This window comes from Plasmodium knowlesi, assembly GCF_000006355.2.
Source record: "Plasmodium knowlesi strain H genome assembly, chromosome: 8".
Classification (NCBI taxonomy): domain Eukaryota; phylum Apicomplexa; class Aconoidasida; order Haemosporida; family Plasmodiidae; genus Plasmodium; species Plasmodium knowlesi.
Genome location: NC_011909.2, coordinates 1,301,331 through 1,325,075, shown reverse-complemented (window position 1 = coordinate 1,325,075; position 23,745 = coordinate 1,301,331). Strand labels below are relative to the sequence as shown.

Below are 23,745 nucleotides of genomic sequence, written 5' to 3'. Positions count from 1 at the left end.
TTTGTGCGTAGGTGCATCCGGCATGTACGCATAATCAGAAGCATGAAAAGCATATGCATGGGTATTCCAGCGATGCTATCCTAAATGTGCGCACCATACACCCGCCCCCACATGGCAAACGCAGAGTAGGTTACAAAAAAAAAAAAAAAAAAAAAAAAAACTTCATAACTGTAAAAAGCTAGCTATATTTTATGAAATGAAAAAAACGCCCTGCTCTCGTAAGAGAAATGTCAAAATGTTTTAAATCCAGATCGCTTAAAACAATAATGCTGATGTTTTTTTTTTTTTTCCTTCGCATCAGCTGAATGCGCTTTTCTTTGTAAATTTTTGCCAACTGCTTAATGTCATATGTTACATGTGTTGCTAATTTTTTTCTCTTATGCTTTTTTTTGGTACCTCCATCCGTTGAAGATTTCGCCGTGTTATCTGAATCTTCTTCGTACAGGTCTACCTCGGGGGAATGCTTTTTTTTTTGCATCCTTCTCCTTGTGTTTTCGTCTTTACATATGTTGTGTTTTGTGTTGCCTTCGTTATTTTGTTCACGTTGTTCGGCTGCTCTCCGCCGAGGCGGCCTCCTCCGCCCTGTGTAGTTATCTATGCTATCCAGGCACAGCAAGAGTGTCGTAAGGAGCCGACCGTTGTCGTTGGCTTCTCCCCCTGAATCGTCACCATCGTGGCTACCATCTCGGTGGTCATCATCACCGTTACCGTAGTGGCGTTTCCCGAGTCGCCGAGCCACCACATCAATCCCGTCAATCACCAGGCAGACACTTCGGCTGGTCTGCTTGGAAAGGCGCTCACATTTTCGAAAAACTTTTAATATATTCTCTTCCGTTTCGCTAAAATACAAACCAAAGAGGGTGTTCAAATTTACTGCATGCACGTGTAGGTGGTCTATTTTTTTTAAAAAAGAAATGAAGGATCTTCTGTTTAGCTTCTCACAGTTATGTAGGAAGATTTTCGTGTAGTGTTCCAAGTGGTAGATACTTCGTAGGTTGGTGTATTCTTCCTTCAAGAGAGAAAGGATGAACCAAATTTGCTGATGGAAGGGTGTCTTCTGCTGTACCTCGAGGTGGATACAGTCGTTTGGTTCCAAATGGGGGATATCCACCACATTACCTACCACCGAATCGGCCACGAGTTCACCAATGGCTGTAGCCCCTGTGCATTCCTCCTCCACCACGTGAAACACAGCACCCTGAGAGCCCCGCCCCAGACGCCTTATTAAACCAGACACGAACAACGCGTACTCCCGAATGAGCACACAAGGAGATAAAACAAAGCATACACTTTTTGATAGTTGCGCGTATTTTATCCTTCTCCTTAGGTCATCTTTAAAAAACTGAAAATCCCACACCATCTGGCTACAGTCCAGCAGGTGGATCTTCCTCACTTGCCACTCACCATTTGCAAGACTGACGTAGTAATTCAAGTTTGCATTAAATTTGTCCCTGGCGTATTTGAGTGCGGCGAGTACACGCGTGTAATTATTTCGTTCAGTGATCCTGGTGGTGCCAGTTGCTCTCTTCTTCGTTGTTTTCTCCTCCTTGGCCTCCCTTTCTTGACAATGCAAAGCCACAGCGTAGAGCAAATTGTTTCTGCTCTGGACATTGACGTAGTTACCGTCCCGTTGTATAACCAAGTGGCTCTCCTCAATGAACTTTTTTTTTTTCCTTGAAATATTTAAGTTATCGTGTATGAGTAAATCATTTCCCATCCGGGTAAGGAGAAAGATAATGGCATTTTCCTCCTCATCATTTTTACTCCTAGCGTAGTCCTCACCGTTAATAGCATGAACTCCATTGATCATGCTTTTTCTTGTTTGGAGCCCTCTCTGTTCGTCTACACTCGGAACATGTTTTCTGTCCTTTGGGCTCTTCTCCCTAAGGAGTACCACCAAATTCTGTACTAAGTGAAGATTATTTTTTTTCTTCATGTAGCGCTTTCACAGGGGGGGGTGTATATACGTGGGATTTTATTTTTCCAATTTGGGCAAAGGGATTGCAATGTAAAACATATATATATATATATAAATATATCCCTCCTTCCATGATAGGTAAAGTTGAAATTATTTTTAAGTCGTCTCCAAATAGGGACTGGTGCTAATCCCCTTTGGGGGCATTTCGCTCTTTACGGGGGTTCCTTTCCTCCGTGGCGTCAAAAATATATATATATATTTTTTTTTTTTTTTTTTTTTTTTTTTTTTTTTTTTTTCATTTTTTTTTCATTTTTTCTCGTCGAATTTGGGTGGCGTGCCGCAATCCGTGGCCCCACGTGTCGTAATGTATATATAGGTACATATGCATACATGTATATATGTATGTATGTATGTATATATGTATGTATGTATATATGTATGTATGTATGTATATATGTATGTATGTATTTTGTTTCCCCTTTGTAAAGACCTGCGTGGGGTTCGTTGTCCGAGTCAGAGGTAGCCAATCCGATCATCTCCCATTTTGATCAACGAGAAAGATGCGCCTGTTGTGTTAGCCGTGTTTGTGGCGCGGTTTTTTTTTTTTTTTTTTTTTTTTTTTGCACCGCTACACAGTTGACGAGGAAATGCCCGCCACGGGGGTGGTAAGGAACCTGTATTTCCGGATAAGCATTGTGGGAGCAGTGAACAGTGGCAAGTCGTCCCTTCACAACCGACTGATGAAGCAACTCAGCGCCACGTACAAAGAATCGCTTGTACACCATGAGGCAAATTATTCTATTAACATGAATGAAAATCCATTTAAAGTAGGAAATACAAAATGCCTTATGACAGACACACTGGGGATGAATGAACAAATGATGATGAAGCTACAACTGTATAACCACAAGAGATACGAAGGATATAACGAACCTAACAAAATCATCAATGAATATTTGCACATCATCCGAAGTAGCCACTTAATTTTTTTCTGCGTAAAATATTCCGAAGTTAGGGAGAGCGATATTTTAGCATATAATATTGTTAAAGATATTTTCATGTCGAGAGAAAACTTGATTACTGTAATGTTTGACGAGAATGTCCTGAGGAATGGAAGGCATGGAGTGCAGGATGACGTGATGGTAAGGGATAGTAAATACAATTTTTTAAACGCCTTTGAGTATTTTAGTAACGTTGTCTTTTTTCCAAAAGGATTAATCTGGAAAGACGAGGGAGAAGACTTGGTGGAACTCATAGGGCGGAAGGTTAGGGAGGAAGTGAGTCGCCAATTGACTGAGGGGGCAACCCACAAGGGGGGGGACCATCATGAAGATACGACGAAGGATGGCGCTAAGGTGGACCACCCCACATGTAACTCTCAGGAAAACTGCACAAACGACCAAGTGCGAGACCTGGTAGACGAGAGCCTGCGCATCTTCCGCCCAAAGCTCAGCGAAGAAACGAGGAATTATTTCTATAAATATGTGGATCTGAGGAAAAAGGAAAAGTCGGATGAGCGTATGTTTAATGATTTTCTGAGCGAAAGGATTTTAGGGCAGTCGCTGAAGAAGTTAACGAGGAAGGAGTTGGTCTCTCGCGGGGCAGTTGGCGAAGCGACCATCGATACGAAGCACAACAACACAAGCAACAACACAACAGCCAACACAAACAACAACACAAGCAACAACACAAGCAACAACACAAGCAACAACACAACAGCCAACACAAACAACAACACTGGCAACAACACTGGCAACAACACTGGCAACAACACTGGCAACAACACTGGCAACAACACTGTCGTAACCAACGGTAACAGCCCTCCTAACGCAGATGTCGATGCCACTTACCCGCTGAGCGACAACTTCGAGCGGAAGAGGAAAGTCGCCGCGAAGGTGAAGAACAAAAGGATGCGGCTCTTGCAGGCAATCGTAAGTGGACAGGGAGGGGTCAACCCCTACGAACTGTTGAAACTCACTGGCGCGGAGGAAGCCACTCCTCAGGAAGGTACAACGCAAGATGAAGTCACTACCCATGAGGAAGGTACCACGCAAGATGAAGTCACTACCCATGAGGAAGGTACCGCGCAAGATGAAGTCACTACCCATGAGGAAGATACCACGCAAGATGAAGTCACTACCCCTGAGGAAGGTACCACACATTTGCATGTCTGCATCCTGGGCGAAAGGAACTGCGGAAAAACGACACTGATGGAGGCCATCCTGAAAAGGCCTATCGTGCGCGATGAAGATGTAGTCGAGCTCTTCGGAAGGAAAAAATACATTAACAAGGACCAAACAACAGAACACAAAAATGTAGAAATAACGGTAGCAGACACTTGTAGCCTAACGAAACAACACAGATTCAGAGGGGAGGATACGTACCACCATGAGAGCAAACAAGTATTTACCAATGTCCACAAAAGTAACATCTGCGTGTACGTAAAGGAAGCAAAAGAAAACACCATAAGCCTAAGTAAGGAGGATAAAAAAATAATGTTTTATCTTTTGAAAAAAAAAAAAAATATTATTTTTGTGGTAACCAAAATAGACACCATCTTGTCAAATTTCGAAGAGAAAAAAAATGAATTCCTATCGTCCTTCTCGTCTTCCTTCAATGATATACCTGTGGTTTTCTTAAACCCAAACAATAAAATGCACCTGCAAAATTTGCTTAATCGGATTGTTCATATACACAAGATGAGTTACGTACGAATCCCCACTTCTATTTTAAATCTCTTTCTAATTAGATTCCTCCAGTTATTTCCTATCCCTTGGGTAAGGAAAAAAAAATGTAACTTCAAGTATATTAGACAAGTGAACACCAACCCAGTCACCTTCCTCATCTTCACCAACCTCTACCACAACATCCCGAACAACTACTTATCCTTTTTTAAGAAAAGATTGAAAGATGAATTTCACTTGAGAGGTGTTAATATTCAGTTCATCTTTCGCACTACTTGTGATAATGCCAACTCCAGACGGAGTCGGTTTGTGCGTGCCGGGGGAAAAATCATGTAGCAGTGCAAAAAAGGAAAAAAAAAAAAAAAAGAAAGTAACTTCCTTAAAGGCTTAACCAAGGGAGCCCACTTAAAGGATGCTTTTCCGTATTATACACATTGAATTTTTTTTTTTTTTTTTTTTTTTTTTTTTTTTTTTTTTGTCCACCAATAAACCACCACTAACCATTAAAACCAAAACAAAGGGAAGTTAAATGTTTCGTCTCCACAAGCATACACTTTACAAAGGCAGTTTTCATTCTGCTTCGTTTTCGTTCGACGCGCTTGCGCCACTTTCGTGCCCACTAGGGAGACCTCGTGCAAGTGTCTCCGGCGTGTCCACAGGTGTGCTTTCCTCAACGTCGTTCCCTTCGTTCGCACCCTCATCCTGGGGGTACTCTAAGTCGGCACTGCACTTCTCATTTTCAGTCTTCGTTTCTTCCAAAGGTGCTTCTTCCTCTACAGGTACTGCTTCACCCGTGGCCACTTGTTCAACGGCAGTTCCCGCCCCCTCCGTAGCTTCTTCCTCCATAGGTACTTCTTCTGCTGTTGGTGCTTCCTCCTCCATCGGTACTTCCTCCTCCACCGGTTCTACTTCCTCCATCGGTACTTCTTCTGCTGTTGGTGCTTCTTCTTCCATAGGTACTTCTTCCTCTACCGGTTCTACTTCTCCTGTAGGTAGTACTTCTTCAACCGTGGGCACTTCTTCTCCTGTAGGTAGTACTTCTTCAACCGTGGGCACTTCTTCTCCTGTAGGTGCTTCCTCCCCTGTAGGTGCTTCTTCCCCTGTAGGTGCTTCTTCCCCTGTAGGCGCTTCTTCCCCTGTAGGTGCTTCTTCCCCTGTAGGAGCTTCTTCCCCCGTAGGAACTTCTTCTCCTGTAGGTAGTACTTCCTCCCCTGTAGGAACCTCTTCAACCGGTTCTACTTCCTCCGTAGGTACTTCTTCCCCTGTAGGAACTTCCTCCACCGGATCTACATCCTGGCATGCGTGCATCCCTCTGTATTTCTCCACCACCTCCTCCACTTCACTGCGCATATCCTCTTCCAGAGTGACTCTCCATTTCTTTAAATCCTTCGTGTAGGCGCTTTCCAGAGGGGGGTTGTCATCCGTTCCTTCTTCGGGAAGATCCTCTGTAGAATTTTGAGTTGTCTCTCCGGTGATCACCTCTGTGGCATGTTCTCCCCCCTCTGTTGCCTCCTCCTCATTTGCCTCTTTCTCCTCCACTGATTCCCCCCCGCGCATCTCCATGGAGTGCGGTTTTGTATCATCCCCCTGTGCACCGTTGACGACATCGTTCTGCTCAACAGTAGCAGCCTTGGTGATGATCTCCTGATTAGGGAGGTTGCCTGATGAAGGTGCAGAGGAAACCATTTGATTTGAATTCATCACTGACGGTTGGAACGAGGACGAAAGGTGATGAACCCAAGGGAGAATAGCAAGGGAATTAATTAAATGCACCATTAAAACGCTCGATTTTAGATTACTCTCTTCTAACCTGCACGAGGTGCACCCAGGACAACACCCACATTACCGTTGTTCTGTTTAAGCTTCTCCTTGATCTTCTTGAAAATAAGAACAGCCTGGGCTTCGTTAATCTTAGATTTATACAACAGATCATTCTTAATCAAGAGAAATGAATTTTTGTTTTTCTTTAAATTCAGCACATTCTTACTCTTACTTATGTTTGCATCTGCTTGTTCATTGTTTGTGTTTCCAGATGTGTTTGTATGCTTTTCATGCACTTGATCGTTGAAATATTTTTTTAAGTAGAAATCACATGTCTTTTCCACATTTTCCATCATTACTCTGTGCTTGATTCGCATGGGTTTCTCTGTTACTTGTTTTCCGCTTAGCTTCCCATTGGGGATTCGTTTTTTTTCTCTGTCCCCGTTTTCTTCCTCCTGGTGGGTCAGGTTCTTGGCGATTTCTTCGTAGGTCCCGAGGTTCTGCAGGGGAAGGAAAAGGGAGAGTGAAAAAAAAAAAAAAGGAGGAGAAAAAGCTAAGTCGTGGGAAGAGGAACCAGAACACATCTCACAACCGATGGTACAGCTGCCGCTACAACTATCCAAAAATGTTTACGAGACACTCACGCTGAGCAACTCGTGGTGCCTCTCCTTATTGCAGGAAAACTTTTTTAATTTTTTATTTTTTAAATTTAAAGCGATAACACTTAGGTTGGCTTCTTCGTCGACTTTCAGTTCTTTCGGTGGGGGTACAGGATGAGCAAATTATATGAATAGGAGGTGAAAGACAAGAAAATGTTGTTGAGGGAAGGTCATTGTGTTGCTCCTCATTTATATGTGCGTTATTTGAGATGAACTGCTTCATCCCCTTCTTCCTCTCCTTGGGGGCAACCTTACCTGTGTAGAACTTGCAACCCTTCTGGCTGTCGTCGATGTAGCCTTTATAGAGTATTTTAACTTTGGGCTGTAGTGGAGATAAAAACGGTAATACGATGCGGCGATGTGGAGGGTCCATTTCGGGGGAGGCTGTCCTTGGTGGAAACCTCTGTACAACCAAGACACGTACTTTCATAACCAAAGGCGGAGGAACATTAACGTGGTTGTTTTTTTTCTCCTTCTTTATTTTAGCTTTCTTAATATTATCGAAAAGAAAATTCTTCTTGCTTATGTTCACTTCCAACTGGATGGCACTTTGCTTCGACTGTTCCGCTGCACGCTTGTCTCGCCTTGTGATACCCTCCAGTTTTTTTTTCAAAATTCTGGCATTGGAGGGGGCAAAAACGGTGTGAGGTAAGTAGTGTGAAGAGGAGCCAAGTGTAAGGAAAAACAGGTGGAGAGGATCGTGCAGGGGATCGTGCAGGGGATCGTGCAGGGGATCGTGCAGGGGATCGTGCATAGGATCGTGCAGAGGATCATGAAGAGGGTTGTGTGGTGTCCCCTTCCAACACAGGTGTGTACAGTTACTTATTGTTTCTCTCTATTTCCTCGTTTCTAATTTTGGCGTGGTAGAGCTTCTTCCTGTTGTTCAGGCTCCGTTTTGTCCTGTCGAACTGAATGGTAGGCTTCACATTTTTCAGTTTCTGTTCCTCTATTTTCCTGCAATACTCCTTCACCCGCTCCTCCACAATTTTGTTCGTTATTATATTCAGGTTTTTCATTTTTTGACGCAACGATTGGAAAAACGGTTCGCAAAACGGTTGGCGCGACAGTTGACGCAACAGTCGGTGCAGGGGTTGATATGTTCATCCGGGAAGATGGATTAAGTTGTTACGCGTCGACCCTTTTACGTGATCGGCCGGAACAACTCCCCAGATGCCTCGACGCAAAGAAGCACAAGCGCCAGACAGGTGGATCGCCGCCCTGCCATGGAGACTACTCACGCAGGAGGGCAGATGACGCGGTCCCTAACCAGCCAAGGGATTGGCCAGAAACGCGCGTCTTCGCAGAGACAAAGAAACGAAAAAGAAAGAAGCAAAATAAAAAAAATAAAAAAAAATACAAAAATGTATAGGGCAAACTCCTAAAGCCAAGATATACTGAGGATCCAAAAGACGGATACCTTGGCCATCTATCTAGCCCATCCGAAACGTAAAAAGACGCCTCGGCCAAAGTTAGAAAATCAGTTCGTCTGCACTTCTGATGTTGATTTCAAGGCCTGCTCCCCCCCCAAAAAAAAAAAAAAAAAAAAAAAAAAAATTATGAACAGACAAGGTAAAAGGGCAGAAAAAATGTAGCCAATTAGGTAAAAGGGAAAAAAAAAAAAAAAAAAAATATGCACAGGTAAGGTAAATTCAGTGCCAAATAAGGAGAAAAAAAAAAAAAAAAAAAAAATGAAGCCCCGCCGAAATGCAGATATTGACAAGGTTCGCAAAAGCAGGGGTGTGGTTTCTCCCCGTGTGGATGAATTTACCCTTCATAAAGTCGAATCTATCTTGGTAGTTATTCCTTTAAAAAAAAAAAAAAAAAAAAGACAAAATTTTATTGGTGTGCACTGATATTAACTTTTCACACGTAAAGGTAAGCCTTTCGATGAGCTACAAGTGCAGAGGCCTATGGGCGCATACCAGAATATCTTCTCGTGGGCTTGAGCTTGAATGATTAGAAATCCTAAGCGTAGTCCCTGAGTGTTTGCGAAGTGTGCCATGATGACAAAAGGGAGGTACTTATAAAAGAGGCATAACTTCTTTACACACATATGTGCATGCATTATAAAGGGGTTGGCTTTATCCCATCTTCTTCATTTTGTGGCATTTTCCGCGAACTCTCCTTCTCCACTTGTACTCTGCGTGGTAGGCCTCCCCTCTTACCTGAATTTCTTCCGGCTTGCAAAAATCCATGGAAAATGTGTCGAACTGGATCCTATCCATGGGGGTGATAACTATCGGGTGTCCTCTTGTGTGGATGAACCTGTTCGGAAGTTCATCAAAGGAGACAGACAAGAATTTATGGATGGATCAATGTTACGTTGAAGGATCACTACACGGGTGTGGTAAGTATTTCGAAGAAGTATCGTTACCAAGCATCCCCATTTTTGTGGTCAGTCTTACCAAGCCAACCCAAGGTACAGCTTCCTCCAGGTAAAGTGAATGTACTTCTGTTCAAACTCCTCTGTCTTAAAATCGAAGAGGAGATAATCTAAAATTTTTCTCCTAATGAAATGGAACTTGCCGTCAATGTCGCCCATCCTGAGTTGGTTGATGTACATGCCTTGGGGGGGATGGGGAGGTAGGTAAGGTAGGTGAGCAGGGTCAGTGTTGCTTCTTCTACGATTTGTGAGGTCATGAATTTTGTTGACTTATCACCCTTCAGGGCAGATCCCCATTTCGTCCTTTTTTATTTTTTATTTTTTTTTTTTTTTCACTCCTTTATCTTTTTCTTATCAACTGTAGTAGCTGATATCAGATGCGGCTTGGACTTACCCAAGGGCATGCCGTGCCACTCGCTGGGCCACGTATCTTCACCTGTGGAGGTGCAGGAAGAAGCGGGTCGATGGGAAAACATGTACCGGCAAACAGGAAAAGGGAAATATGTATTGGCAGTGTCTGGATGGGGAACCCACTTGGAACGACGAATGATGGATCCAAAAGGTTAAAATCGACGAGATCCAACTTCTCCTCCTCTTGGTCGGTCTTGAACCTCTCGTACCTCTCCCTATTCAAGTCTAAGTACAAATCCTGCGGAAAGAGGGGGAGTATCAATGGGAACTCATTTTTATTTTTTTTATTTTTTTTGGGGGGGCCACACTTCCATTCGGCCAACTTAAACACAAACACTACGCTCTCCTATGGTGTGGTATTACGTTGAAATAGACAAGGGCTTCTACGAAGTCGGCGAAGGACCTGCGATCGACAGAAGGTCATGCGAACCGGTATACGCGTGAAAGAAGGGGGAAAATATAAAAAAGAGAAACGGAATGGAGCGTATATCATCAAATGATAGCGAAACAAGGGTGGAGAAATATTTGTATACGGAGAGGGACGCACCATTTGTCGAAATCATACGCGTGGGCTCCTTCCGTCTCCTTCCGTGTGTATAGCAAGAATTTTTTCTCTTTCGGATTGAGCTCTGAAAAGAGCAGGGGATAAATATGCGTTAGTGAGGAGGGGGGCATAGTAAAATGGGTAGATCTCCAACCGATTGGTTGAATTGATGGATGAATAAAAGTGTACCATTCGAAAGGGAAGGTCGACTCCCGTTGATAAAAAAATCATACTCATCCCCGTGGGTCCTCTTATACTTAAGGACAAACGAGATGTAATCATCTACATCCTTATCATTGAGATTGTTATAAATATTATTGTAGTAGTAGTCGTAATTAAATTTAAATGTTTGATCCTGTTTTAGATTTTCTAGAACCTGTTTCAGTATTCCCTTTTTCCTTGTGGCTTTGTTTGAATAACTCGGGAGGATGTTCTGTTGAAGGAGCAGTTTGTGGCGGGTGGGCGAAGGAAACGGTTCAGAGAATATGTACGGAAGTGGTAGTGAAAGGTTTATCGATTAGAATATATGCCCTTTTGTCAATGATCATTGGAAGGTCAAGGTGGAAACTCCCCTTGGTTGTATATAGGCACTCTTCCTCTTCTGTTTTTTTTTTTTTTTTTTTTTTTTTTTTTTTTTTTTTTTCTTGCGATTTACCTGTTCAGCTATTCTGGGAACGAACTTGTACGACGCGAGGAAATCCTTCACGTCTTCGCCCCCTTTGTCTGTGGAACAGAAGGAGAGGATCAAAGTGAATACGGTGTAGTGACTATGGTGATATGAATCGGTTGTTTTAAATGCATTGACGCGGCAGATGCACATCTACTCTTTGTGAGATTCATTCCTCATCTGCCTTCAAAACTACACATTGCTTATGCGGTGATGTACCCTTTGGCTTTCTAATATACTGAGAGAAGAGCTCTTTCCTAACTTCCTGTCTTTCGTCAAGATCATAGTGTACGTTTTCCTCCGCTGCATGTTATGCGGGTGTGTATGTATGTATATATATGTGTGTATGTTTGTGTATGCGTGTGTATGTGTGTGTATGTGTGTGTGTATGTGCGTGTGTATGTGCGTGTGGGGGGGGTTGCTTCTCCCAGGGAGAAGAGAACACCCTCCTATGTATTAAACCTACTAGACAAGTTAGACATGGTTGTTATTTCTGCATCATCCCCTTCAAACTCCTGCATTTCGTCTGCATCTGCGGAAACAAAGTAAGCATGAATGATGAGTCATATGTGTGGTAAGTGGATCTACCTCTGTTCATCCACATGATCACATGTCACATCGCTACACTCACTAAATATGGTATCCAGAGGAAAATTCATCTTCTTTAGAACGAAGTAAATATATTTTTTCTTCTTTTCGCTCTTCTCATTTTTAATGTCCTGTAGTTTCTTCCATAGCCTGAAGTTCTTTAAGTCTGACTTGGGCACACAAGTATACAAAGGAGTAAAAACAGATATGCATGAAACAGTCTGGGTAAATGTACACATGGGGGAGAAGGCACCTGTTCTATTAGACTATAAGCGTTTTACATGAACTCACCTTCATTCTCCTGCGACTTCAAGATGTAGTTCTCCGGGACGACCATACTGTTGTGTTGTTTCTTTGCGATAAAAGGGGGGAGGGGTACAATCATGTAATCGGTGATGGATCTACATTCCGACAGAGGGATACCCTATCCATATGCGCAACCTAGTTGGATAGAAATGGTTAGCCTTACTTGGAACTCCATCAGAGCTAACACGATCAGGTTAATATTGGAAATGTCTTTCTGCGTGACAACTATTGGGGTAGTAGGGGAAGGTACACTTAATTAGGAGAGAGAAAAAAAAAAAAAAAAAAAAAAAAAAAAAAAAAAGATTGCAACGACAATAATAATGGTGGACATCCCCCATCATTGTGACTTCATTTTTTTTTTTTTTTTTTTTCTTCTGCTTCTTTTATCCGTTCGTTGGTATATTACCATCTTCAAAAATTATGTTTTTCCTCTTGGCCCACACTCCTATTTTCCTCCTTCCTCGCATTCCTATTTTCCTCCCGGCTACGACATACTTGGCGTTGTTACTGTTCTGTGTAATGTAGGAAGGAACGCGTATGCATACTTTGGTGTGTGCTGTGGGTATGTTACTCAGGGTGACACACAAAAATGTGAAGGGAAAGACGGTGCGCATTATTTGGCTGATAAGCAGGGGGTGACCACTTCAGGGATATTCGCCAAGGGGTAGTCATTAACCCCAGGTATGAGACGAAAGAGCATCTAGGCGATTGCGTCAGGAGAGCAAATGGAAAGATACGCTTGTGGAAGTACACTAGCCAAATGCATGCTGACTGAGAAGCACAAATAAAAAAAAAAAAAAAAAAAATGATCCAAGTGCCCCCCCTTTTTTTTTTTTTTTTCTTTTTTTTTTTTTAAACGAGAAACGTTTTTCACACTGTTGCTATACGCACTCGCTTTAGTCACTTTTTAATGACCAAGGGGGGCCTACGCATTCGTTTGTATTGGAACGATGTGGAGAAATGGTAGGTGCCGATCTGGAAATGGGAATACCTTTTTTCATTCGTTTCATTTATTTATTTATTTATTTATTTTATTTTTTTTTTTTTTTTGTTTGTTCATTTTATTTTTTTCATTCATTCTATTTTATCTTTATTATTTTATTATTTTTTCTTTTTTTTTTTGTACTTACCGAGCTTATGATCTCCCCTTCATTCTGCAATCAAGCCTGTTCGTAACTGCTCCTCGTATTCCTGTTCCGGTGAGGAGTGGTGTGTATTACATGCGTGAACGTTTCGTGGGATCGTAGTTCTGTCCTGGCTGCTTCGCTATGGGTGGTGCTGTGCAGATTGTCTTCTATGTTTTATTCGCTGTGATTGTTTTGGTGTTCTTCCTTTGCTTTGCCTTCCATGCCGTATCTTCATGTTCTCCCTTTTTTAACCGTTGCCCCCACACCGACATGCCTTACCATGCAATGACTTACAATGCATTTAACCCCATTCCTTATTTTCTTCTGGAGCTTTTTCGCCCATGGCAGAATCGGTCGTGTGCGTTGTCTTACGCGAGAATGCCATCTGTTTTTGAGTCCTGTGGGTAGTAGGGCGCTGTGGCTTGGGGGAATCGGAGCGAAGGGAAGGCGATCCTCAAGGGATAGTCAGTGGATCGGTGGTCCCTCCAAGGGGAGACTAAACCGAGGGAAAACTCCAACTGTGGGTAATGTCCCCTGGAGAAAAAGTCCAAACGAACTTTACCTCTTGAGAGGAATCAAAAATGTCTTCGGTTTTTTTAACTGGTTTGGGAACGCCGAAAATGAGGTGAGGACCATTTTGGAGAAGAGGGATTCACACATGCATCAACCGGAAGGAACTTCAAAACTCTAAATCGTAATCTCATACTTATTTCCTCCACTTTTTTTTTCTTTTTTTTTTTTTTTTTTTTTTTTTTTTTGAAGAAATTCTGCGATGATGTTATCGCTCACCTGGGGGACATAAATAAAATGAAGCAGATCACACGCAATCACACGGACAGGAACGTGATGGAAGTAGAAACAATGAAAAAGATTTTTCATCATGTCCTAACCTCCTCCATGAGCTACAAAGTGTTGAATTGTGTGTCCTACCTGATTAAGCGTTACAAAGTGGATCCATCCAAGGTAAAATTTTTCATCAGCATTCAGGTGGACTCTTCTGTATATCATACTTAGAGAATTAACGTGGTGGACTTTCGTTGTTCGATCTGCATGATCTACTTCATCGTCAACTTTTTTTTTTTTTTTTTTTTTTTTTTCTCTTTTCCACCGCCTCAGGTGTGCACCCTGCTGAACGAATTAAGCGAAGAAGTGCAGGAAATGAGAAACGCAGAAAATTTCTTGGCGTTACACATTTTCTTTTTGGAGGACGAGAGTGTCGCGGTGAGTGATTAAGAGGAATGTTGCGAAGCATATGCGTGGCTGAGGGGTAGATAAACTTGTAAGTACACAAGAGTTCCAGAGATGGTGATCGACTTATCTTCTCTTCCCCTCCCTTTTTACAGCTCTTTTCCATGATGCACATAATTGACTTTTTCAAAAGTAAAAGGAGGTTGATGGAAGCCCAGGACACCATTCGGAGTTAGTGAGAAGGGGGTGGTACAACTGTATCGGTGCAACTGTACCGGGGTGACTCCATATCAGAGTGTCTGTGAATATGTGGTTGCCTATTTTCCTCCTCTATATATGTGTGTGTGTGTTTCATCTGTCTAACCACGCTTCACCGTTGCATGTTTATATGTACATGTCCTTGTCGAAAGAGGGAGAGTCATCCCCTCCATGTGTAAGAATAACGAAAAAAAAGGATATCGATCTGCGCAGATGAACAGGTAAACATAACTATACCACATGAACCCACATCTTCTTCCTTCTACCTCTACCTCCCCCCTCGAAACAGAGAAAATCTACGAACAGTGTGTGAATGATCTCATCAGAAAAAAAGTAACCAAATACAAGCTCTTTTGCGAACGGAAGGGAATTCCATTCCACTTAGGGAACGCCTTAGATAAAATTCGTTTGAATGAAAAGGAAGAAGATATTTACTTCAGTTACAACCATGAGGAGTTGTTAAGGGTGTTTATTAGAAAGGTTTCCATGGAGAAAGGAAAAGGATTAGGTAATGAAGAACTGGAAGGTAACATGGGAGGACGAAGCCATGTCGGCGATGTGGACAGATTAGGAAGTATGGAATATCCTGCCACTCATCACAGTGCTGAGTATGGTGAGGGTTACATTTCTGACCGCACCACTGACCAATCGATGAATCACCAAAGGGTTGACAACTCCGCTGAACGTGTTGCAGATGCAGAAGAGAACGAAAACTTGATGGAACTAAAAAAAACATACGAAGAGATTCAGTCCTTTAACGACTCCATAATAAAGCACATCGAGTCGAAACAGCGCTTCTTCTACTTTGATGAAAACGAAACCGAGTTTATGCAAAACAGAAGGCAAGCGAAGGGAGTGAAGGGGCAAAGTAAGCAAGGCGGAGAATACAACAAAAATGATGAGGATAACAACGACGACGATGAGGAAGAGGAAGACATGGAATCCATTCAGAAAAGGATAGACAACTACATACACGAATACACAAAAAGCAAAAACATATCTATGGAACAGTTCACTAATGAGTTCGTGCAACAGGCAGATTTGAATTTCAAGAACTTCCTTGAGGGATTACATCTGGGGGAAGGCGTCGCGAACGTGGATGAGGGAAACGCAGACAGCGTAACTGCTTACAACGAAATGTTGAATGGAGGAAGTGTCGGAACGGTAGGCAGGGATCGTAAGAAAGACGAACTAACCACATTCAAACTGAAGAAGATGTACGAAGGAGACACAAATGAATCTGGATTCCATTTAACAAACGACCTCCTCTACGAACGACTGAGGATGAGAATGCTCTATCTACTGCAAAAAATTGAATACCTTAAGTTTAAATATCAGCATGACATTATTAATGAAAGATATCCTATCGAGAAAAATGAAAAAACTGTTTTGGATGTTCTAAAGTATGGATACAAGATTGTTGTTTCTCCTGATGTTGATAATTCTATCTTTAAGAAGAACCAGCATGTGCAGGGCGGTCTCACTTCGAATTTGTATGCCAATGATATGAAGGGCGACCCAGAGGAGGGAGAATTCCCCCGGGGAAAAAGTAAGGCAGAGCGAAGAGGCGACAAAGTGGGGTTAAAATTAAGCTCCAACCGCCTCCATAAGTACTCCCCATCTGTGGACTTACGCTCAACATAAAGCAGTGGAGAATAACTATCTAACGATGCGCGCGCTTTGTCCAGTGCTACATGCAAATTGGGATCGCATCACATCACATCACTTTTTTTTTTTTTTTTTTTTTTTTTTTTTTTCCCTTCTCCACTTTGCAGAGCATGTTTACGACTTCAAGTGTCGTGAATGCGACTACCACATTTTCAGCACCGGTAGGATGGAGCGTAAATCTCTGAAGGGTGTTCCTTCATCTTTTGTTTAGCCGCCCAACTGAGGGTTAGCGTAGCCCTGTGTACTAACGCACAAATGTGCATTTTTTTTTTTTGATTATTTTTCTTCGTCAGGCGAAAATCAGTTTTCAGAAGAGATAGCGACATGTCCACAGTGTCACGCTGAAAGTTGATCTTGTATTTTTTGTGGAGCGTTTGATCTCACCCCCCGGAGAGTGATCGCGCATTGGTATACAATTTGACGAAGTAGAGAGACAATCCAGGGTCGGAGAAGATCCCAAAGTAGCGCACGGAAGAAAAGGTGTTAGACTGGTACATAAGAAAAAAAGCAACGTACGAATAGACACAAAAAAAATAAAGGAAGGAGAAGAAAGGAAACCAATTGTGATAAGCGAGGTAAGCAAGGTTCATGACCCAATGAGATGAACTCCTCTTTGAACAAATGATGAAATTCAACTTATGGAATACACAACACAAGGAGCAGTATTTACTAAAGTAATTCTTATTATATATATAGGTGAATATATTTAGACAGTTCCTTATTCGTTGTGTATATAGAAGGAGAAGTAGGTGGATATCGTTTTTGTAGTAGAAGGATGGGGAGGGCTCTTTCCCTGAGTCATCTTCTCGTCTTTCTTCCGATGAGGACCACTCACCCAAACGACGCAAGTACCTACTAACTCCGTTTTTAAAAAACAGATTATCATGCTCATTGAGGTAGTTATACTGGTAAAAGACACATGTGTTGTAAAGAGCCAAAATGCGATGGGCCTGATTTTTCGTGTCAACTGCATAAGCAAAGGAGAGGATGCCATTCAAGTTAGCAATTATGTTGGAGTACATGTCATGGAATCGTCCCATGTTCATTTCCTTCTGTGTGTTTTCCTTCAAATATTCATTTATCCGTTTCACATTTTTTTCGTGAATTCTTTTGTAATATTTATTCTTTATAGCTTCATCCAAATTTATAACATAGTAGTTAATCATTTTTTTAAATTTAAATATTTTTTTGTTCATGTAACTTTTTACCCTTTTGGAGTGTCTCCTTAGTTTTCTTTTCCATGCTCCTATATTAGACTGCTCCTCATTATTGGGTTGAACTTCTGTGCTATGCCATCTGGGTAGTTTCTTTTTTAGCGGTGTTGTTGGCTGAATATTCTTCCACATACCCGGTTGGCCATTCCCCCTGGTGTTGCCATATGGGCGGAAGAAAACGTGGAATCCCCGTTTCTCCTCTCCACGCCGAAACCGCTTCAGGTAGTGCACCTTTAAATTCTCCATCGCATCTGATGTGTTCAGGTAAAAAACTCTATTCCCTTTCTCAAACTTCACCTTCTCCTCCAACATTAATAAGTTTTTTTTAATACTGACAATTTTGCTGCAACATTCAAGGACAAGACGTAGGTACAGTACGAGGTATAGATCATTTATTATTTTCATTTTTCCGTTCAATCCACAATCATATGGTTCGTAATTATGTGGATTCATCTTTTTTCTCTCTTCCTCTTGTGGGGGGATTCCGTCATGGTTGTAAGAAATGGATACAGTTTGTGATGTATCCGTTTCTTCTATGTGATAAACTTTTTCTTGGTTGACTATGTGATGGTTTCTGTTGTCGTCTGTATTTTTCTCCACAGCATCCTTCTTATCATTCCTTTTTTGGATACCCTTGGAGGGTGGTATGTCAGACAAGGTACAGGCACTCCTTCCCGTTGGACTAGCCGTCTGGATGACCAATCGCCTGACCGATTGCTTGGCCGCTGGATGAACTAACATGGAGTGATCCTCTTCACCTCCCCTTTCTTCTTTCCTGAAAAACAAGTGCCTATCCGCATCGTCCCGCGCGAAGTATCCCTCCTCAGCCATGTTACCCCCCGTGAACAAGGCGCAAAAGTAATCCACGAGATTCCTCCCCTTCCTATTCTCTCTGTCCAGTTCCTCAAACAATGAAATGTTCATCAGGACATTTCGATAATTCTTGTAACAAATGAACTTTAGAATGTTGACCATGTAGAGATTTACAAGAAGGTTTGTCTCCGTGTCAATACAAATTCTACTTACACTATCGTATGCTTTATTCAACAAATACAAAAGGTTGATGCTTACTTGGTCATGCTGTGGGGGTCGACTCGTACCATCACATCCTTCTCCTTGGCTGAATGTTTCTTCATATTTGTGAATCCCGTATTTTTCGTACAGGTTTCCTCTTGCCCTTTCGCGAAGGTTCTTCTTCCGCTGGGGGGGTGTCTCTTTTCCGGCTTCCCTGTCACCACCATGATGATCGTCACCGCCATGATCGTCTTCACCATCATTGTCGCCGCCGATATCATTGTCGCTGCCCGTATCATTGTCGCTGTGGTGGGAGTTCCTGAGCTCGTCGGGCCAAACTGCACCGCACGTTAAACGCATCACCCAGTTGGCAACCCAGTGACCATCACTGTGGCTGTGAGTATGAGTACCTCTCCTCTTCTCCCTGTGCATCGTGAAATCCTTCTCATTATACAACCTCGTGTTCAAATTAACAACATGTTGCGATAGTTGCCTCAGAATGTAGAAACTTAGATGTGGTGAAATCACAGCATACCTTACACTTTTGTCCAGTATAATTTCATAAAAATACATTTTGTTAAATATGTTTTTTTCAGTGTACATGATAAAGTGGTAATTAGGTCCATGTGTTCCTTCCGTTTTGGTGGTATTTCCTCCATGGTGGGAATTGTGAAGGAGAGATGAAGACGGAACAGAAACTTTCTTCGCTGGACTTTCTCTAAATCTGTAGTAAATTTTTCGCAGAATTTTATTTTCGTAAATATAACCATCGTAGACGGTCAGGATGATTAATGGTATGTGACAGAATGGGTTCTTCATTTTTAGGTTCCTCAAGATCTCGACATCGTCAATAATTTGGTTGTTGTTTCTTTGATTTTTCTTTTCCCTGCGGTGGTGGAACCAGTAGACGGGCATCAGTGCCCCTAGGGCACAGTAAAATAGCTTCGTCCCTTTTTTCCTTTTTTCCATTTGTCTGTCTATGCCCCATTCGTTCTTCTCATTAGTCACTTGCCGCGGAGACGCGGAGACGCGACACTGCTGAAAAAACTACAAGGTTGAATAGGTACAAGGATAGGTCACTACACCGCTTTGTCGCTACACCGCTTTGTCACAAACATGCTGATTCATTCATCTCCCCCTGTAATTTGCAGTCTTCTTGGTGCCTTCGCTGCGTGTGCTCCAAGCGCGTACGAACACATTTTTGCGGAGCTATACCGCAGTGAAACTTTCCACCGGGATCGGGCAAGATCCTCCTCCCGAACGGTGGAACGGGTGCCAAAATTACGTGGATCCTTCAAACCAACACGTTGGTGTGTGCACGCCAGCGCATGCACTCATATCAGTGTGGATATGTCAAGGAAAAATACAAATGTACACCCTTTATGCATATCCACCCACAAAGGGCCAAATTGATGTTACTTTTTTTTTTTTTTTTTTTTTTTTTTTTTTTCTTTTTGCAAATAACAAGTGTACTGTCATTTCCCACAAGAGACTTACACCGTGATAGGTCACTATGTAGGAAGTTCCATTTCCGATAGATAATTCCCTCCGTGGTCCTTCCATGGTCCTTCCGTGTGAAGCGGTGTTTCTCCGCATGGCTACACGTGCATGTACGCATTGGAATGTACCTTGCTGCGCCCTGCGGACATTTTTTTTTTTTTTTTTTTTTTTTTTTTTTAATTCATCACGTAGTCGCTTTGTTTTTCTTTCGGGACGATCTCACCATGTGGCCAAAAAAAAAAAAAGAAAGCAACGATACTTGCTCACTCTCGTTGCACACGTTTCGTCCTTTTTCCTATCTCCTATATTTCACTTAAAAATGGGAAAAAAAAAAAAAAAAAAACAGCCATCCCTGTGACCATTCGACCATGCACGATATTTATCCCTTCAACATAGAATAAATTTAAATCTTTTATTTTTTTTTATGCAATGCGTCAGTGGTATCTGGTGTTGTAGGTTGAAAGGGGGAGGGGATACAAGACGGAAAGGGAAATCTATCATCTTCATCCAAACACACATATTTCTGTTCACGCCATCCCTTCAACCTACAACACCCGATACCACTGACGCATTGCATAAAAAAAAAAAAAAAAAAAAAAAAAAAAATAGACCCAAAAATTCCACTCGGACATACAAATATGGGGAGTGGGGGAAACTGGAACCTTGAGCGGGTGGACTACCATGGCACAGGGATGTGGCGCCAAGTAACTACCGTAAGAAGGAACAAAACGTTGAAGGAGGGAATGGTAAAGAGTCCAAGTGATACATTAAATGTGCAATCCTTTGTAACGATAAATTGAGAAAGGAGAAATGTTTATTTCCAGTATGCCAGTATGGGTAGATAATTATCTACGTCTGTGTGATAGTGTCGTTTTTTTTTATGCGCATGTGTTTTCCCCCGCAGAGTTGCATTAACCTTCAAATAGGAGCAAAAAAAAAAAAAAAAAAAAAAAAAAAAAAAAGAGGAGAGTGTGTATGTGTGTATATAACCCTAGGTGGGTCATCAAATACACATATCCTTCCCCTTCAAGTTTGTTTCTTTTCTTTTTTTTTCCCTCCCGCGTATGGGGGAGTTTACACGTGCATCAGCTATTATGTGGCGAAGCCTCTCTCTCTACCGCCTACGACGCGTAGTTACTTGACTAGCCGATTGTTCCATCGGTTGCTTTGTTTGCTAAATTTCGTTTACGCGTTTGGCCCAAGTTTGCCACGTGAAGAGCGGCTAACGCTACTACGTACTTGTGCACCTACTCATGTGTACGTATCTCCGTTGGGAAAAGAATTCGGGCATGCATCCTTACGGGCAGAGAAAACCTCGGTAGAAAAAGAAAAAAAAAAAAAAAAAAAAAAAAAAAAAAAAAAGTAGAAGCATATTCTTAAATGTTACAAGCTGAATTGTTTTTTTTTTTTTTTTTTTTTTTTTTTAAATCTTGGTATTTCCCCTTTTAGTCTCTCCGCTATGCTTTGGAGCCTTTTAGCCATCAACGTGCATCCATTTTTTTCTTCTTCTTTCCTTCCCCTTTCGGATGAAGATGCTTTTTTTTTGTTTTCTTGTTTTCTTCACCTTGGCTTGGCTAAACGTTGTCTTATCAAAACTGAACTTTCAAAATGAGCAGTTAGCAGCATCTTTCTTCGAGGCTAACAAGAATTATCGCGTGACTAAGGAGTAAGTGGCAACCCCCCTCCTGTGGGAAGGTCGACGTGTTGAATCCGGCTCTAGCATCACGCGCGCGCAGGCACACAATTGGTTCCACCACCCCTGACCGCTCCAAGCTGGATAAATACCCACATTACTACATGGCTGCGCACATGCATGGCTACATACCCACACATTTGCTCAGCCAGCCACACGCACATGCACACATACACAAACGCACACACATCTTCTTCCCCCCGAAGTGACATAGTCGACGGGATAGAGAAATGCTGGTTCAACGTTACCAACTACCTGATTAGCGAATCAATAAAACAAGGTTGGTCGAGAAAAAAAGTTGGAGACTAAGGCAAACGACGGCATGCGGAAAGCGCGCCCCCTGCATGTGAGAATGGGCAAGGAAATGAACCACACAGTTGAGTGCGCGGAGAGGGAATTCTCATTGTATTTTTCTTTATGTATATATATTTCTTTATGTGTATTCTATTTTATGTATTCATTTTTTTTTCCTTCTTCCCATCTGCACACGCCCCGAAGAAAACGATTTCAGCAATGATGTAAAAACAACAGTCAACTCGATGAAGTTCAAACTAGACCAACTGCTCACCGTTTCCTACTCGACTAAAAAAATAGACACGTAAGAGGAAGGAGGGAGCTAGCTTTTTTTTTTTTTTTTTTTTTTTTTTTTTTTTTTTTTTTTTTACCTACGGCAGCTTACGTAGCACCCTATGGTAGATGCCCTTCCCTAATTACACCCCTTGTTTCTTCCGCAGGGTAAATGCGTCCTTCCAGTGGGCCCAATCCCCCGATCATATTTTCCTGAATATTAAGTTCTCCCACAGATGGAGCTCGCCCGGTTCGCTTTGTATTCACGACAGCACCTTTTCCTTTCGAACGAACATATAATTTACATTTAATCTGCATGGAATGCGAACTTAGGAGATGCTCATTCGTTTCGCATTTTTTCACGCCTTTTTTTTTTTTTTTTTTTTTTTTTTTTTTATTTCCCCTTTCCCCCCCCCCCCCCCGCAGGCGCCCTAAAAGTGAAAGACGAAGAAGTGGTTGCCAAAGAAAACTTGTTTTCCTTTTCGGCCCTGAGTGATGATACCAATTCCGTAACAAAAAAATACACCGTCGATCTGATGCTTCTCCATGATATAGACGAATCGGTGAGATTTCGCAGGGGGAGGGGCCTTCTCCATGTGACACAGTCACGTTGAAATGTGTGCATGTGTAACATATGTATATAGCGTGTGAGTGTACCTACCCCTTTTTATCAAACAGCTGCTGTGTGCTTGTACCACTGTACGTACTTATACCTCATCACCTTTTTTGAAAAAAAAAAAAAAATAAAATAAAACTTGCAGGAGACAAAGTACAATTTCGCGTCTGTTGGAAAGGTCGTTGTTACTTTAAAAAAAAAAGAGAAGAGAATTTGGAGGCGCCTTCTAAAGTCAAAGGAGAAAAATTCGAACATGCAAGTCTGGTGGGACATGAAGGAGAAGTACCATGACAGTGTGAAGTCGTTTTTACAGGAAGAGGAAAAAAAAAATGAAGCAAAGAATGGCAGCAAAGAAGCAAATGATAAAGACCAAACAAATGTTAATAACGAAGCGGGAGTCATCCCCGGGGGAAAAAACAAAATGGAAGAAACGCTGTTTGACGGGAATGCAGATGGAGAGGACGAAGGACACAACGACGAGGTGATATCAAGTGAGTCGAAAAAAAATAACCCCACGCAGGAGAAAAACCAAGAATTGTAACAAAACAAGAAAAAAAAAAAAAAAAAAAAAAAAAAAAAAAGGTACAATTTGTATGAGGGTCTAACAACCACTCCCTTACGTTCACGGAGATGGGTATGCAAGGCAGGCAATTATGTAGGAACACCAAAAAAAGTTAATCATCCTTCACTTTTGCTAAGTAGCAATTTTTTTTTTTTTTTTTACCGTGCACGCTACAAGGTACCATTTGTAGTCGTGCGTTTTACACCAATTTGGAGTCCATGAAAAAGGAGCTCTTCAAACGATATTGTGTAACCACACTATGCGAGGTTCATGTGTGGTTTCCAGCTCTCCAATTTGGTGAAATATCAATTTGTTAATCTTTGTGGTGTGGTTCGGGGGATTAGGAACGTGGCGCAAGATCCAAACGCAGCTGAGTTGCTTGCTCGTGATAGCGCCTTGCAACCACGTTACGATCTT

At 42.0% G+C, this 23,745-nt stretch overlaps 7 protein-coding genes across 7 annotated transcripts; 3 read left to right on the top strand and 4 right to left on the bottom strand.

Moving 5' to 3' along the window:
• Positions 1–178: 178 nt before the first annotated feature.
• On the bottom strand, positions 179–1,936 carry PKNH_0828800 (conserved Plasmodium protein, unknown function; the record flags this gene model as incomplete). Its single annotated transcript, XM_002258876.1, has 1 exon — positions 179–1,936. One exon carries the CDS (start codon positions 1,934–1,936, stop codon positions 179–181), a length of 1,758 nt encoding a protein of 585 aa, XP_002258912.1.
• A 629-nt stretch (positions 1,937–2,565) lies between these two features.
• PKNH_0828700 (Ras-like G protein, putative) lies at positions 2,566–4,938 on the top strand (the record flags this gene model as incomplete). Its single annotated transcript, XM_002258875.1, has 1 exon — positions 2,566–4,938. One exon carries the CDS (start codon positions 2,566–2,568, stop codon positions 4,936–4,938), a length of 2,373 nt encoding a protein of 790 aa, XP_002258911.1.
• A 234-nt stretch (positions 4,939–5,172) lies between these two features.
• On the bottom strand, positions 5,173–8,038 carry PKNH_0828600 (conserved Plasmodium protein, unknown function; the record flags this gene model as incomplete). The annotated part of the gene is made up of 6 exons (XM_039114012.1): positions 5,173–6,263; positions 6,413–6,863; positions 7,008–7,117; positions 7,278–7,344; positions 7,447–7,639; positions 7,845–8,038. 6 exons carry the CDS (start codon positions 8,036–8,038, stop codon positions 5,173–5,175), a joined length of 2,106 nt encoding a protein of 701 aa, XP_038969645.1.
• Positions 8,039–8,491: 453 nt separating this feature from the next.
• Positions 8,492–12,535, bottom strand: PKNH_0828500 (conserved Plasmodium protein, unknown function; the record flags this gene model as incomplete). Its single annotated transcript, XM_002258873.1, has 17 exons — positions 8,492–8,535; positions 8,791–8,825; positions 8,945–9,000; positions 9,188–9,287; positions 9,428–9,587; positions 9,800–9,841; positions 9,940–10,054; positions 10,180–10,219; positions 10,364–10,445; positions 10,550–10,793; positions 11,016–11,083; positions 11,247–11,330; positions 11,494–11,559; positions 11,659–11,781; positions 11,907–11,967; positions 12,085–12,146; positions 12,328–12,535. The coding sequence occupies 17 exons, from the start codon at positions 12,533–12,535 to the stop codon at positions 8,492–8,494; spliced, it is 1,590 nt and encodes a 529-aa protein (XP_002258909.1).
• Positions 12,536–13,343: 808 nt separating this feature from the next.
• On the top strand, positions 13,344–16,514 carry PKNH_0828400 (conserved Plasmodium protein, unknown function; the record flags this gene model as incomplete). The annotated part of the gene is made up of 7 exons (XM_002258872.1): positions 13,344–13,673; positions 13,811–14,011; positions 14,165–14,269; positions 14,392–14,467; positions 14,784–16,043; positions 16,270–16,323; positions 16,456–16,514. 7 exons carry the CDS (start codon positions 13,344–13,346, stop codon positions 16,512–16,514), a joined length of 2,085 nt encoding a protein of 694 aa, XP_002258908.1.
• A 28-nt stretch (positions 16,515–16,542) lies between these two features.
• Positions 16,543–19,359, bottom strand: PKNH_0828300 (conserved Plasmodium protein, unknown function; the record flags this gene model as incomplete). Its single annotated transcript, XM_002258871.1, has 1 exon — positions 16,543–19,359. One exon carries the CDS (start codon positions 19,357–19,359, stop codon positions 16,543–16,545), a length of 2,817 nt encoding a protein of 938 aa, XP_002258907.1.
• Positions 19,360–21,422: 2,063 nt separating this feature from the next.
• On the top strand, positions 21,423–23,307 carry PKNH_0828200 (uncharacterized protein; the record flags this gene model as incomplete). The annotated part of the gene is made up of 6 exons (XM_002258870.2): positions 21,423–21,556; positions 21,790–21,863; positions 22,082–22,181; positions 22,318–22,400; positions 22,577–22,713; positions 22,912–23,307. 6 exons carry the CDS (start codon positions 21,423–21,425, stop codon positions 23,305–23,307), a joined length of 924 nt encoding a protein of 307 aa, XP_002258906.2.
• Positions 23,308–23,745: the final 438 nt, after the last annotated feature.